Raw genomic sequence first — 16,196 nt, 5'->3', positions numbered from 1 at the left:
GTTAATCATTAGTGTTTGACCTGAAAGAAATAGTAATGAATAACCGTAAGAAACAATAACTCATCTCCTGTGGGAAAACAGAGTATTGAAAGCATACAAACCAAATTCTGTATTTAGGAAAATTGCATGTTTGCTTCTGCCTTGGCATTCTTAATTGCAGTTCACCAGCCTCTTTTGATAAAATCTTTTTGACAAGTATGATGACCAATCATATGTCAAAACAGTGCTGTTGGGAAGCAAAGAATATTGCATTGCAAAGGCTAGAAATTTATAATTCATTACATACAGTTGTTTTAGTAATAATAGTACAAAAGCAGTAATTGTGCTTAAACTTTCTGGAGTTCTTTGTCAGGGTTCATTCAGTAATCAAAGTTGTAACACTGGCAGCTCAATATTGTGGAACATTATATTTTCTGTTGAGGGAGATTTCTCTTTGACAACAGTTAAATATGTCACAGCTCAGCTGGAAATGTCAGATTTAAAACTGTTTCATTAAACATTATCTCATTTTTAGATACTTTTTTATTGTAATGTGTCTGTTACTGAAATACCAGTTCTCTTGAAAGTGGGTGGGAAATACATAGTACTTTCATGATTAATACTTATTAGTTGGGTATCCTGTGCAATTACCATTGTGTGGTTTTTCTCCTGTGTCTTTGTCATTGATTTCACAGCAGTGAAATCAGTGAGATTTTCACAGAAGTTAAAATCTTCTGTCATTTATTTCACAGTAGTAAAATACATATCTTTACTGTTTCCTATAACTATATTTTCATAATCTCTGCCTGTCTTAAGAATAAGATGGCAGTTTGTTCGCACACTTGACTGTTCCTTTGACTAGATAAATTCCCTAAGAGCTACTAATTCGGAATAAGCTTAGCAGTGACCATCTTTCAACTTGTTCTGTAAAGCAGTACAGCAAGGACTTTGAATCAGTGTTTCTTGCTTATCTAGGAGGCTCGGCATATTGACATCGCCTGTTCAGTAAAAACAAATGGAATCTTTACTAATTTAAAACATACTAAAATGCCTCATTTACAAAACATTACATTAAATAATATAGATCTTTTACACATTCATTGTCTTTTTGTGCCAGCCATTATACTCATGGCTGTTCTTGATTTCTTCACAGTTCAAAGGAAGGAGGAGCAGTTAAGCTATGGGATCAAGAGCTGAAACGATGTCGTGCCTTTAGACTAGAGACAGGACAAATGACGGACTGTGTTCGCTCTGTTTGTAGAGGCAAGGTAAAGAAAGCATCATGTCTTCAAAATAAAGCTTATAATTTGTGGATTGATCTATAGCATTAAATATACGCTAAATTGCTTCCTAGTATTTGAAATTAAAGGTTGAGCTAGAAGGGGCTACAATTGATTTTACAGCAGAAAAAAAAAAATCTACTGCCAGAGATCTTAGTTTTACTTAGGATAATGTTCTGTATATGTTTTTGTTAAAGACTAACTAAGGATTTCTTTTCTATTTTCTTTTCACACTTCAAATATCTGGCTTAGAAGCAATAACTCAACTAGCATTGTGATTTATGTGCAGCTTTGTACTTTAATAAATCATAGAAGAGTTCAAAAGATAAATCATCTTTGATTATTTGATTACCTGATTTCAGCAAACCTTGACAGAGCTATAGCTTTGGATTATGTCTTTATTACTGTTCATCACGAGTAGTTAATGTGTTATATCAGAGATAATTCTTTTACTGTTCTTCAAGGGGAAAATTCTTGTTGGGACAAGAAATGCTGAAATTATAGAAGTTGGAGAGAAAAATGCTGCATGTAACATTCTAATTAATGGTCATATGGATGGGCCAATCTGGGGCCTAGCAACGCATCCTTCCAGAGATTTTTTCCTTTCTGCTGCAGAAGATGGCACAGTAAGACTCTGGGATATTGCTGAAAAGGTAGGTGTTAGAGAATAGGTGTTGTTTAGGAAAAAAAATGATTAAAAAATCCTAGATTTGTTGTGGTGGTGAGGACTTGAAACTTGTTTTTTGATGTATTCAGAGAATAATCCATCTGATGGTGGCAAACTGTTAGTGTAAGGTACTTTTGAAATATGAAACAAATAGAAACATTTACTCTTCTGGTTTTTTATTTCTTCACAGAAGATGCTAAACAAAGTCAGCTTAGGACATGCAGCTCGCACTGTTTGTTACAGCCCAGAAGGCGATATGGTAGCTATTGGCATGAAAAATGGAGAATTTATTATCTTACTTGTGACCTCTCTAAAAATTTGGGGGAAAAAAAGGGACAGAAGATCAGCAATTCAGGATATCAGGTCAGAAAATATAATGCCTTTGTCTATTGTAGTATTCTAGAAATCTGTGTTATTTTGATTTTTCAAAGTACAATTTTATGTTCTGAGAAGCATTGCAGTGATATTTCAGAGAGCTGGAATCAATGTGCGAACTGTGAAGTTTGCGTGATTACCCTGATACCACCAATAAAAAGAAAAGAGGAGGTAGATGAAGATCAGAGATGGCAATCAGTCAAAAACCAGGCAGTACCATAGGGGGGGTGTCAGGTGATATTGCCAAGGATTAGTTAAAATGAAGGGTGAGTGGGGAAGTAAATGAACAATAGGAAGAGACCATCCTAATCGGGGGGCAGATGAGAAGAAGGGAAAAGGAGCAGGGTGAGATGATGTGTGGGAGGTAAAGTAAGACCACAGATTTACAGATGAAGACTGTATTGTGAGAGACAATGGAAATACCTGTCTGTCGGTTTGCTCTTGGTTGTGTTTTGTTAGCAAGGAGTTAGCAGAAGTGAAATTTTGCATCTGTTTCCTGAGTGGGGGACGTGACTGTTCCTTCTGTGAGATAAATTGGTCATGATCAGCTAAGTATAGCATTAGAGAGTCAAAGTCATCTGGGGCGTGTCACAGAGTTGTTAGACTGTTGAGATGTTAATGAGATCAGGTAATGAGCAGCGTTATTCCAGAGATGTTCTCAGTTCACTTATATGTAACAGCTGTACCGAAAGTATTGTCACCTTCTACTGCCTGTACGTTCCCTGAAAATTTTGTTTCAAAAGTTATTTTGCTTAGCAGACGCAATACTCTGCCTCCCTCTTTAGTTCTGGATAGCAGATACTTGAAATGCAAATTTACCCATGCTTCTTAAATATTAGAATCTGTTGCGAGTGCCAGCCTGTGTTCATAAAACCCTTTTATCTCTTCAGGTTTAGCCCAGATTCTCGTTACTTAGCAGTCGGTTCCAGTGAGAATGCAGTGGATTTTTATGATCTGACTTTGGGTCCCACACTGAATCGAGTCAGCTATTGCAAAGATATCCCAAGTTTTGTGATCCAGATGGACTTCTCTGCAGATAGCTCGTATCTCCAGGTATCAGTTATAAGATACCGAATGGAAAACGTACTCATGACAGATACCTGCAAGTAGTTCCTTTCACAACTGCTAAATTTTGTAATGAAATGTTGGAGTAGTAGTGTTACTTTGTTGTAGGAATTAATGGGTGATGAAAATAGTTACCCTGGATAATAAATACAAGAAATAAGCATAGAAAGGAGAAACAGATTTCAAAATGCCTGTAATGTGTCTCCCTGGCTTTTTACCTCTGTGGTGCTGATGGGCTGTCTGCAAAGAGGAAGGGGTACAGTCTGTCATGCTGTAAGCCCCAGAGACCTGCGAGTTCTTCATATCCGTGACCAGAATGGTAGCATTATACATCGTCTCAGCGGTAGCCTTCGTGGAGCAGCACCAAAAGCATGGTGTCACAACTCCCAGCCACAGGGCTCAAGACATTTCTTAAAATCGAAATAAAGTAGGCATGCTTTGCTTTCTGTATTTTGTTCACATCTGAGAGGAGGAGTAAGCTTCTCTCACTATCAAATCGACATCTACAGGCTGAGAGGAATACCTTTGTGTCAGTTTTAAAGATATGAGTTTATTTTGCCTTATTTGTGTATAACACACATACATACTAACACAAACGATACATAGAGGGAATTAATATGTGCAGAATGTGAGATGTTTCAGTTACTTTTTAAATTAATTATACATTTTAAAATTTAAGATTTCTTAACTTTCTCACTGTCGCTTTATGCTTGCATAGGTTTTTGAGAGTTTTCAACTCATTAAGCAAGTTTTATTAATAGCTAAGTAAGTTACAGAGTAAAAGATAACTATCAAGAAAATGCTTCTCAAAGCCCTCTAGAATTACATTTTCATCTTTTCAAACAAGTTCATGTATTCTAAATTCTCTGTGGTCATCTCAAAGGTCTCTACTGGGTCTTACAAAAGGCAAGTCTATGAAGTGCCTTCAGGAAAACAGCTTGTGGACCAGGCTGTGATCGACAGAATTACTTGGGCTACTTGGACAAGGTAAATGATTCACACATTTGCACCTAGTAAAACACTTGTAACTTCGAGAAGAAGCACCTGCTGTTCAGAAGCATGTTTCATCCCTTCATTCAGTCAGATGTTTTCTTTTAACGCACCCATCTTCTCTGGCAACGGATCAGGTCAGTACAGTACAGTGAAAGGCAGTGCAGAGCAGATTCCCACAGTAGAACATGAGCGGTTTGACCGGTGAGGACTTCCTTTGCTATATCTCTAGCAGCCTCAGCAGTTTTTCATTGCTCTGTGCATATTACTTATTAATGTGCAGAGAAATAATTACCTATCAAGGGGGGTGAAACACTGGCACAGGTTGCCCAGAGAAGCTGTGGATGCCCCTCCCTGAAAGTGTTCAGGGCCAGGTTGGATGGAGCTCTGAGCAACCTAGTGACATCTTCCCAGGGACATCAACCCAGGGACATCTTCCTCATGGCAGGGGGATTGGAACTAGATGATCTTCAAGGTCCCTTCCAACCCTTACCATTCTATGATTCTATTACACTATTTGCTTCAAAATATGGCCCCCACAGCCATTTGGGGACAACAGTGCAGGGAAAATGAAAACGTACCAAAACATGAAAAGACAATACAAGACACAGATAATTCAAGTTTTATTTACAGTATTACACTAATGGTATCTGTATATTAAAGTGGCTATTAATATTTGCATATTACAAGGTATACAGAAGTACTTTTAAATGCCTTAAAGTTGTGTTTCATTCAGGGAAGACAGAAATTACATGAAGGATGATACCATATTTTTTTTATTTCACATTTAAATGCTTTCTATTTCACATTTAATTTATTTTACATTCTGTACAAATCTGAATTCCTGTGCCTTATTTCAGGCTCCTTTGTCTGCCTTCAGGTATTGTCCTCTGATTAGCACCCTCAGATGGAAATTGAGAATAAATACATGAAAATTTTCCACATATGAACCAATTTTAACAACAATAACCCCGACTATTTGCTGCAAGACATGACTAAAACTAGTCAGGCAGAGGGCTCTGGAAAACTCATTTTGCTAGCTTTCTGTGTTCTGTTTGGGTAACTCATTTTTGTTACTTCTGTGATACGGAAACAAGTAACCTGAGTTTTCTGACCCAATTCAATGTGTCTGAAGTAAATCATTCCTTTTTGAATGTAGTGTACTGCGCTCTGATTTGGGAGGAAAGAATCACAGAAAAATTCCCAAATCATTCTCCTGTTAACGAATGATAGAATCATAGGATCATAGAAAGTTTTGGGTCGGAAGGGACCCCTAGAGGTCATCTAGTCCAACCCCCCTGCAGCGAGCAGGGACACCACTGACTAGATGAGGTTGCTCAGAGCCCTGTCCAACCTGGTCTTGAATGTTTCCAGGGATGGGGCCTCCACTACCTCTCTGGGCAACCCGTTCCAGTGTTTCACCACCCTCATTGTAAAGAATTTCTTCCTTATATCCAGCCTAAACCTACCCTGTTTTAGTTTAAAACCATTACCCCTCGTCCTGTCACTGCTGTCTCTACTAAAAAGATTGTCCCCATCTTTCCTATAGGCTCCCTTTAAGTACTGAAAGGCTGCAATCAGGTCTTCCTGCAGCCTTCTCTTCTCCAGGCTGAACAAGCCCAACTCTCTCAGCCTGTCCTCATAGGAGAGGTGCTCCAGCCCTCGGATCATTTTTGTAGCCCTCCTTTGGACCCGCTCCAACAGTTCCATGTCCTTCTTGTGCTGAGGGCTCCAGAGCTGAACGCAGTACTCCAGGTGAGGTCTCACCAGAGCAGAGTAGAGGGGCAGAATCACCTCTCTCGACCTGCTGGCCACGCTTCTCCTGATGCAGCCCAGGACACGGTTGGCCCTCTGGGCTGCCAGTGCGCATTGCCGGCTCATGTCCAGCCTTTCGTCTATCGTAGGGTGCTTGTTTCTGTGTGTTCTTGGAAGTGTGCATATACATTGTAAGCAGAGCTGAATAAAAGGCAACTTTTCACAAGGCTTTGCAAAGGGAATTTTCTATAAATATCTGTTTTGGAATCTTAAGCTAATTATGTTTTCTGTTCAGGACAACTTCTCTCTCTGGTTATAATTAAGACTCTTCACTGGACTCCAGGAAACTTTTCATCTAATTGATATGAAAACATTACAGAACCAACAAAACATATTTATAATGAGAATACACATATTTTTACTTTCCAAAAGCTGAAACTTATTTATCTAATGCTTATGATATGACATTCTATTTTTAATTGTCCTTTCTTTCTTTTTTTTCTTTCTTTGTATTTTTTTTGGCAAATGCCTCACTGGACAATATTAGTACTGTTGATTTCATCTCCGCTTCTTAGTGTTGTCATGGGCGACATATTTTGGGAATTATATCACTGAATAGGTTTCAGAAACAATTATGGAATGACGTAAAAATTAATTACAGAGTAAAACCTATATGAGATGTGTATATATAAGAATAAAACATAAAAATTACATTTTTTATAGAACTAGTTAAAACATGAGAGCTGCTTCTTGTTTCCTTACCCTATTAGTTTTGCTGTAGTTTTGAAAAGAATCTTTTGCTCTTTTGTTTCAGTGTTCTAGGGGATGAAGTAATTGGAATCTGGTCCAGGCATACTGAAAAAGCTGATGTCAACTGTGCCTGCGTCTCTCACTCGGGAATCAATCTTGTAACAGGCGATGATTTTGGGATGGTCAAACTGTTTGACTTTCCATGTCCTGAAAAATTTGTAAGAGCTGGGTTTTGCATTGTTACAAGTACTGTTGATATTATGGCCATGTATTTTTTTCTCTAGAAGTTGTATAATGGAAATATTTCATTCTCTAAATTTGTAGCTTCTTAAAGCATCTGTGTAACTTTAGCTCTAGAGTCTCATAAGCATGCTTCACCTCAGAGTTTCCCTACCATTTTGTGCAGCAGCTCTTGCAGGTGTTCTGTTTGCCTGCCAGTCTGCATTAGCATAGTGCCTTCATACTGAAAATCTCCAAGCCCTTAGTTTTATTTATCCACATCTCCAGTCTCCATTTGACAGATGAGGAAGACAGCTGGTAGTTTTAGTCCTGTCTGTGTGTTTCCGTGGATGAAGAGTTAGCAGATTTTTTGCCAACACTAGCACTGTTAATTTTCAGGTTTTGAGACTGCACAGTGTAAACCGCTTAGTTATAGGGAAAGTCATTTTTTCTGTCTTAAGAATTTTACACAAAATTTAGAGGTTAATCATGTGACAAGATCTGTTTCATTTTATTGTGTTAGCTTGACCCAAGCTTGACTTGTTCCCAAGTAGCAGGCGCTATCTGATTTGGTGACAGTTTAATCTGCATTGCAGCTCAATAGTAGTTCTCCTTCAGGAGATCTGTCACGTTTGAAAATCTATATAACGTTCTGAATGATATTAATATGTGATGCAATAAAAAGATAGATGAAAACATGCATGCCTTGTTTGATTTAGGAGGACACAGAGTATTTAGACTCTCTCATTTTATTGTTGCCGTCTTTTTTTTTCTTTTTTTCCCCCCACCCAGGCAAAACACAAACGATTTTTAGGTCACTCTGCCCACTTAACTAATATTCGATTTACAAGTGGAGACAGATACGTGGTCAGTGCTGGAGGGGATGACTGCAGGTATGTATCCTCTCTATTATTGTCAAAAAGTACGCGGCCGTGGACGTGGACAGTCCATAACAGTATAAAGCTCAAGTTCAGAGTCTTCATCTTTTTATCCATGTGCTTGCTTTTCTGTTTGTGTGTAAAGAAATGGATGTTTGAGACGAAATAAATAGCCCAGTTGTTAATCTAAACAGTTAAGAGATAATAAATTGAAATGTTTACACCTGTATTCAGAGCATCATGCTTTTCACTGAATTTTTTCTTTTGACTGTATTAGCCATTTCTTTTAACAATATTGTAGTATTTTATATGTCATATTTAATATCTTTTTGAAAACATAGCTTATTTGTTTGGAAATGTGTGCATATGCCTCATTGAGAGAGACATGGAGACCTGCAAAGAGGACGCTGCATGAAGTACCAGGCATGAAATACCCAGGATCGCAACGTGACGTTCTGCTGTGCCCTGCATGCGTAAGAAATGGTGCTGATCCAAGACGGAGAGCAGTCTGTCTCTGAGAGACGAGTATCTAGAGTCTGTCAGATGGATGGACCATAACCAATACGCTGAGGCCGTTAGATTTGCTTCGGTATCGGATAATCCGGGTTTGTATCACTCACTGCCAGATGTTGAAGATGCAATACGTGGATAAAAGGAAAAAGTGAATTGTCAATCAATGTACAGTTTCACAGTAAGATCCTGGGATTTTAAGCAAGAGATGTTATTTCTGACCTAGTGCTGTACATTGATCTATTTTCGGGATGAATGTTTCTGCGGTAAGTTTTGGGATCTGAATATCATAGGAGAAAAGAGTATTCCATATTTTATTACCAAAAGAAACCATATATTAACTCTGAAATATATAGTATTTTAATAAATGTTTAATTATTATAGTGGAAATGATATTTCTATGACTGGCCAAAAGGAGACATCATCTGGTGAAGCAGAAGAGAAGAGAGCCGATTCCTTAGGACTTCAGTGTTTCAGTATGTAGAGGCCTGGGTCACAGTCATGTCTGGTGAGAGCCATTGGATATGCATGATCTTCATGGCTAATTTAGTGTTTTTGTTGCACTTAAACATTAAATTAGTTCTATGAGCAAAATAGATTTGCTCACTTTGCGAGTGCCTTGCCCACAACCTAAAAGTCTAACTCCGATTTTTGCCTTGTGAATAAAAGTGTTCTCAGCGGAAGAGAGATTATTGCTGTGGTACTTGACTGGGCTGTTAGCCTCTGTCCTGCAAACGTGGACTAGGGTGAGGGTTTTGTAGTCTTCATAACCGATACAGCTTGGGATGTCACCAGTTGCAAAAATAGAATTTCATAGCAATATGAATTGATTTTATTTTCTCAGCGTCATAGGGGGAATTCAGAGAGAATATAAACTTTCCAAACGTTGTATTTTGTATATTTGAACTTTTTAACAGAGTTAGGACTAACTGGGAGAGGTACTCGGATTTCTCTCCCGATTGTAAAAAAATGTCCAGTCATATGCTTCTGTAGATGGACCTGCTGTCACCTCTAGCGTAAGTGCATTTATTCTATCCTGCAACGTAACTGAGACTGTAAGCTGAAAAAAAACGTTTCAGGGGTAATGAAAACCTGAACAAAGCTGTGTTTTGGGTACAGGTGAGGAAGATTTCATCAGCTGTTTGTCTAAATCATGTCATAGAGATGCGTTATGGACTGAACCTGTTTTTTTAATTGGTGCAGTTTATTTTCATGCAACGTAGAAAGGCACAGAAGTGACTAATTATTGGCACTGCTCTCGTAATGACATTCTGCTCTGAACGTAAAGCTCTTTCTCTCTGTGTGAGCTGACATTGCTTTAACAGTGGCATTTGTTAAGGTCAGTCACTAGGCTTTGGTATTATTCACCTCTTGCATTCTCTTATGCCAGATAAAAGTAAAAAAGAAATAAACCTCATCTCTTCTTGTAAGCATCTTGTGTGCATGATGGTTACAGAGGGAGTGGGAGGGCTCACACGTAGAAGAGAAGGGGGAGAGAAGTTAATGAGCCAGACTTCCCTGCGCTCCTAGGTCCGAAAATGCCTGTTATGTGCTATAGAAATCTAGTTACCCAGCGGTCTTAGATAATAGATTTTATATAGCAAGCTGTAAGAAATATTTGTTTTAAAGGGATTGATGAACTGAACAATTACCAGGTTTCTCACATGATGGTTCTTAGCAAAGGCTTGCCAGTCATGCAGCTGCTATTCTACAGGAGCAAAACCTCTGTGGATTTGGTCACGAGTGCGCAGGGAGATCTTGCCGGGAACATTTTTTACTTTAGGGGAATTGCGTAGCAGAAAATTCAGATTAGACCTGATCTGTCTCATAACCTTGTTGCCTGCCTGCCAATGTTACATGAAAATTAGTATCTGGCATTTAAATCTCATCTACGCCAGAGAAATCAGTTGCGGCATGCTGTTCTGTAGCTGTGATTCTGCCCCTTATTAAAGGCAGCTGGGCAGGACTGCGTGACTTGAAGGAAGATTTGTCCTCCCTCTGTTTTAAAGTTGCCTTTCAAGTTGGATGGCTGTGAAGAGCTCCCTCGTGGTCTGTCCTGCTCGGGCTGCCAGATCAAAGTCCAAGTTCTTCTCCCTTTTTCAGTTTTCCCTCCTAGGCTCAGTGTCTCCCAGCCTCATGATTTTCTGTAGGCCTTCACCCGGTGGAAGAGGTGTGTGGGCTACCAAGAGGCTCGTTCCTCAGATCCCCGTTGCTGGTTATGTCCTCCTCTCCTCCCTCCCCCCAGCCCCATCGTTGGTGCTGTTCCTCCCCACTGGTGATTTGTCCATGGGTGCTTTTGCCCTGAGGAGTCTGAAATGGGAGGTGCTGGGGAGGAGCTGGCGGGTGGGCTGCAGCAGGGCTGCCCTCAGCTGATGGCTGCGGCACCCGAGTCCGAGCCTCCAGATCTCCCCGCTTCTTCACTCGCTGCCAGACCTCACCGTGCCTGCGAAGGGCTGGGGTGGGAACGGGAAACTGAGGAACTCCTCAAAACAAAACTACCAGCCTGGTTCCTCCTGTTTGCTGGGTGAAATGGGGTCAGCCAGCTGGGAAGGGTCAGGAATGCCGAGAAGAGGAGTGAGTAGAGCCTCAGCTGCAGCTTCCTTCCTGAGGACAGCGTGGAGCAGGTTTTGTAGGACAAGCTGTGATTCTCTGCTGAAGAGAACAGCCGGCTGTAAGCGTGGTTGAAGACGGCGGCTTTGTGGTCTGTCTGCCTGCGATGGTGCTTGTTACTGTGCCTCGTTCGCTGTTTACATTAAATGCTACTGTAGTAACTTGCTCGTTGTTGCCACCCGTGCTTGAAGCACGCGTACGTGGGGCAGACGGCCTGTTGGGGTGGGGAGTGGGGCTCATGACTGGGTGCTCAGCAGAGAAGTCGGAGGATGACGTAACCCCAGCGGACAGCTCAGGGGAGAAGCCGGCATGTGAGGGGACCAGTGACAGCTGTGGGTGCGGCAGCGGCAGGGAGAGGAGCTGTGGGCAGGAGAAAGCCTCTGCTGTGGCTGTGCAGCACCAGGGAAGGGGAGGCAGAAGTTGTTTGAATGTACTCCCTCACAGTGGATGATTTCGTTCTCTAGCTTAATTGTCTTTTGAACTCTTTTTCTGGCTAGCAGCAAACATACATCTTTGGGATCTTTAAAGTCAGCACTATTTTTTGTAATAAAATCAATAAACTAGAGAACTGGTTCAATAAAAGCAAAATGACATTTCACTTAAAAAAAAAGTGTCCTTCAAAGCTATTGAAGTATGCTTAGAAAAAAAGAGAGTGGAAGAAGGAAAATCTAGCTCCTAGGAGCAAACAAAAATTAAAAGCAAACACATTTAGAACTGGAAATTGTCATGGAACAGGAACTGTGAGGAACACAGTTGAGATTAGGACTGCGAGAACAAATTAGCCAGATTTATTGAATAATCTAGACTTGAAATCTTAATTTTTTTATTCTTAGGGAGGGAGGCATTGTATATGACTGATTTTGATAGAGAAGGTAAGAGATGGTGTAAAGCTGAAGATAAAGCATTTTGGATGATTAAGGCTGCTCTGTCACCTGTTGGCAGTTGAAGGGAAGCACGTGTTCAGAGCAGCTTCTGACTTCACTCAGTATCAGGGCTGCAGTATTGGCAAGATGCATTTCAGAGCCTGAACTCCACACAAGCGGGGTTAATGCTGACCTGGGATTGTACCGTCAGAAAACAGACACCCTGCAGGCAGGTTACCTCCTGGATCTGGAAACGAGATCAAAATGAAGAACTTCAGTACCAAGAGCAGGACTTTGATAGTGCTGGGAGCTGGCTTAGATAAAACCGTGATCCCCTTCTTCCAGCGAGCCCTGGGCATCTGCCCCTGCTCCCCGGCTCCCACCCGCCAGCGCTCACGTCTCCACCGGCACGTGGCTCCTGCGCTCGACCTGGGCACCGGAGCCCTTTACTGGGCTCGCTGGGCAGGCGGTGGGAGAGTCACAAGCGGAGGAGCTTGGTTTCAGATACAGCTCTTACATCGGCAAGGTGACGTGTTTCCCTGTTTGATTAACAGATATGACACACCTTAATCTTCAGTTTGGGGTTTTTTTAAATTCTGTTAGCATAACCTGTAGACAAACGTCATCTCGACAGTGTTCTGGACAAAGCGAATCATCCTGCAGGCTTGACAGAAAGGGAAGTAAGGTTGCAAGTCGCGACAGAAATTGCCACACCAGTGATTTCAACATCACTAGCTGTCTTGCATTTGCATGCTCTGCTGTTCTGATGGTTCTCTTGCGCTTCCTTGCGATCTGCTCTGTTTTCCTGATGCTGTAGCACCATTCGCTGTTCGCTCGTGGGGTAGAGACGTGAGCTTGCCAAAGCCTGCTCTGTGTTCTTCATACCGATGGCTGTGGTGTGATTAGACCCAGCCCCTTCCTTTGATTGTCTCCAGCTTCTGCCTTTCAGTTAACTTGGACCTCAGGCTTAAACTCTGCCTATCTCGGTTCAGGAAAAAAAAGAGTAGTTTCAGGTGTGTAATTGCATAAAGCCACAATGGGTTTCCTTGCCAAAGTCATTCACGAGTAACTAAAAATTAGTAGGTGGGGTGGGGGAGGGGGATCTCCAGTCTTCCTGATGCGAGAACAGGTAGCCGCTCTCCACCCCCCTCTCAGGTTGCCAGCAGCACACCGGTCATAACCTTGGGCTGGTTTTTTTGTTAACCGTTCAACCAACAATCCAACCAATTCACTTTTTCTTTGGGTTAAAAAAAAAGAAGAAAAAAAAAAAAGCCATGGAATACGTGTTCTCTTTTCGCCCCTGGTGTAAAAGAAAACAACAAAACAAAATGTGAGGTCTGAGCACAGCGACGACAGGCAGTTCTCGTAATTTCCACTTCTTTTTGAAATTATGGAATGTTGCATGGAGGAAACAGTAGCAGGGAACCAGTAAATGTAAACCCGGAGAAAAGGCGAGAGAAGGAAACCAAAGGAAAAAGAGGAAGGAGCGGTCGTAGACAGGCAGCGACAGGACCGGAGGCCTGAGGCGGGTGGGGAGTCACCTCGCGCTCTGGCCAGCACCAGGTTTGGGTGGGGGGCCGGGAGCGGCGGGGCGCTGCGGGGTGCAGGCAGCCAGCGCTGTGCTCTCAGCTTTGGTGAGGCTGCAGCTGCTCCCGTCCACCGCTCCCCGCACTCCCGTGCCTTGGGGCAGCTGCTCAGCGCTGGGGTGCAGCGGCTGGCACCGAGCAACCGCTGCTGCTCTGCAGTACGGAGAGCTCAGGTGAAAGAGTTGAAGGGTGTATCCTGGAATGCTGCTCATCTTTCCCACATCAACCAAACATGGCAAGGCCAGGTTGGATGGAGCTCTGAGCAACCTGGTCTAGTGGAAGATGTCCGTGCTCATGGCAGGGGGTTGGAACCAGATGGTCTTGAAGGTCCCTTCCAACCCTTACCATTCTGTGATTCTATGGATTGTTAGAATAAGTGTCTTCTGGTTTATCCGTATTTTAGTTTCCTGTGCAACTGGGTTTAAATGTGTTCTTTAAACAAAAAATATTGAACCAAAGAAGTACTATACTTTAGAAAATCCTTCCTATCCAAACGTATCCGTTGCTGCCTCTTTCATTTTTTTGCCGTTGAAGGATCATCCACCAGTTCTTGGTTGTGTGCCCAGCCACGCGGAACGTTTAAGACGACAAGAGAGGAACGCTGCATCCTGTGTGTGTTCCGCCTGCCTTGGGCTGTGGCGGGGGCAGGTGTCTGCAGAGGGCACTGCCAGTCCTGCATGAGCTGGGTCTTCCTTCGGTGGTCCCTTGGCTCCTGGCCTCCACATGTAGGTGTAGTGGAGTCAGGGAAGGTGGATGTAAGGTAGGCTTGTGAATATGTAGGACTAGAAATAAATTAGTAAAGTTCTTTATTTTTATCCCGTAATAAACCATGACAAAAGAAGGAAGTAATTGACTTCAGGTAAACTTTATGTAAAAAAAATCCAAGCTCATTACAGGTGCTGCGTAGACAGCTGAACGGGACTTGTGCCTGCAGTGACTCTTTGTGAGGAACAGGAGATCTGTGTGCAGAGAGCCAGGCTGGTGCTTCTGCGGAGGACAGCTGAGGCAGGGGCAGGAGGGGCAGCACCTTCCTGGTGCGGGGTGTGGCGGGCTTGCTCTGCCAAAGGCTGAATTACGAGTTTCCTGAGTTTCTGTTGCTTGTTGCGGGGTAAATTCAAGACCCTACCACACGGTTTCGCCCGTACTAATACGTATCTTGCGCAGTTCGGGCACAGATGTCATGTGGGAGCTTGTTTAGAAACAAACAAAAAACCCCAAACCCAACCCAACAAACCTCAGACACGTTTGGTTCATTAAAGATCTCCCCAAAGTGATTGTCGTGTTCGTTCCAGAGGTGTAAAGACGTGTCTGATTCACACCCTTCTGTGTTCTGAAAAGCAAGCTAGTTGTACCTGCTGAGCTGTGCAGTGGGCCCAGCTTCACAGGTGCTCTAAACCAGAGGTTTAACGCCGTTGGTGCGTGATGAACTCCAATTGTTCGTTAGCTTTCACCATTACTTTTCTTTTTTCTTTTTTTTTTTCAGTTCCCACAGGAGTCCTTCGCCCAACTCCCCCCCCCAAACCCCCCAACAAGTATTTTCTTGAATGCGGCGGCTGTGAGAGGTCAGCCAGCATGAACCACAGCCCAGCTGTCACTGCGGTGAGCTACACCGCGAAGCCGCTGCATGGCGGGACATTGCTGGAAAGGAACTTTCTGCTAACTTAGTTGCAAATTCTTGAGATTGGGGAGGAGGGCGGGATCCTTCTGTGCCCAGCAGGGAAAAAATAGGGTAGTTATTCTTCCCAAGAGGCAAAGCAGCTAAATAGCTTTTTCTAGCAGATTATTTAAAAAAAAAATCCGAGTAGGTGATGTGCAGCTGTGGAGCTGTGAATGGCGCTGCCATAACGCTGTGCTTTTTTTCAAATGCTAGTCACACCCCGGACACACTCTGTACTGCATTCTTTGGAATTTAATCGATATACCTTCTAAAGAAACTCCAAGCATGAACACAGGCACAAATTGCATGAAAAAAAAATGGTCTTCTGTACTTTTGTGAAATGTTGGTGCTGTTGGGTAGTACTTTCCATGTTTCTGGTCTATTTTTCCTTTACTTGCTGCTACTTTAGCATTGTGTTCTTAGGTGTGAAACAGCTCTCTTTTTTTAAAAAAAAAAGCAGTATTTGGTAATTATAAGCTTTGTTTATGCTTTTTAGTTCAGTCATGGGTATACAGCGTATTATATTAAATAGCGGAAAAGCTGCATTAGTAATTTGTGACGAAAGTTAATGCATTTTTAATGTCAAATTTCACATAAGAACACACTCAAGACCGCAATGATCACTCAAAATAATGTAACGATCTAAGTAAAAGCGTTAGGACCATTCCCTTTAGAAATGCATACGCTTGTAGCTACGGGGCTCGGTTTCTTCACCTTCTCTTTCAGCAGAGAAACAGCAGCAGCTTGCCTGACGTGGAGCACTTGTACGGCAGGTTACACAACACCGACGCTGCTGGAATTCAGCACTGGAGGTAGTGTTAGTTTTCCGCTGCCCTTACAAACTATTCTCTCCTCATCTCACCCCGGAAAGGAAAACAGCTTCATGGTGGCAGCTGTGTCGGAAAGGGGCGGCTGAGGAGGGCATTGGGAAATTCTCGAGAAAAATCATGGAATTTGCAGTCTTTCACCTGGAAAATCCAGTTCAGTGTTGCTCTGTGCAGTGCAAGGGCCC

General features: G+C 42.3%; 1 protein-coding gene across 5 annotated transcripts in view; it reads left to right on the top strand.

Annotated features, from left to right (window-relative positions):
- EML5 (EMAP like 5) overlaps positions 1-9,885 on the top strand; it is a 119,587-nt gene extending 109,702 nt beyond the window's left edge. For 4 of the 5 annotated variants that reach the window (XM_075426051.1, XM_075426049.1, XM_075426050.1 and 1 more), the window contains 8 exons: positions 1,133-1,247; positions 1,724-1,912; positions 2,117-2,289; positions 3,192-3,354; positions 4,250-4,353; positions 6,926-7,079; positions 7,873-7,973; positions 8,300-9,885. In XM_075426051.1, coding sequence (XP_075282166.1) covers positions 1,133-1,247; positions 1,724-1,912; positions 2,117-2,289; positions 3,192-3,354; positions 4,250-4,353; positions 6,926-7,079; positions 7,873-7,973; positions 8,300-8,336 — 1,036 coding nt within the window. In that variant the 3' untranslated portion in view covers positions 8,337-9,885. The remainder of the gene's footprint in view (positions 1-1,132; positions 1,248-1,723; positions 1,913-2,116; positions 2,290-3,191; positions 3,355-4,249; positions 4,354-6,925; positions 7,080-7,872; positions 7,974-8,299) is intronic. The other variant, XM_075426048.1, reaches the window with a different exon arrangement.
- Positions 9,886-16,196: the final 6,311 nt, after the last annotated feature.

This window comes from Opisthocomus hoazin, chromosome 7 (genome assembly GCF_030867145.1).
Source record: "Opisthocomus hoazin isolate bOpiHoa1 chromosome 7, bOpiHoa1.hap1, whole genome shotgun sequence".
Taxonomy (NCBI): Eukaryota; Metazoa; Chordata; class Aves; order Opisthocomiformes; family Opisthocomidae; genus Opisthocomus; species Opisthocomus hoazin.
The sequence above is the reverse complement of the archived record's forward strand: the minus strand, read 5'-3'. Positions and strand labels throughout refer to the sequence as shown.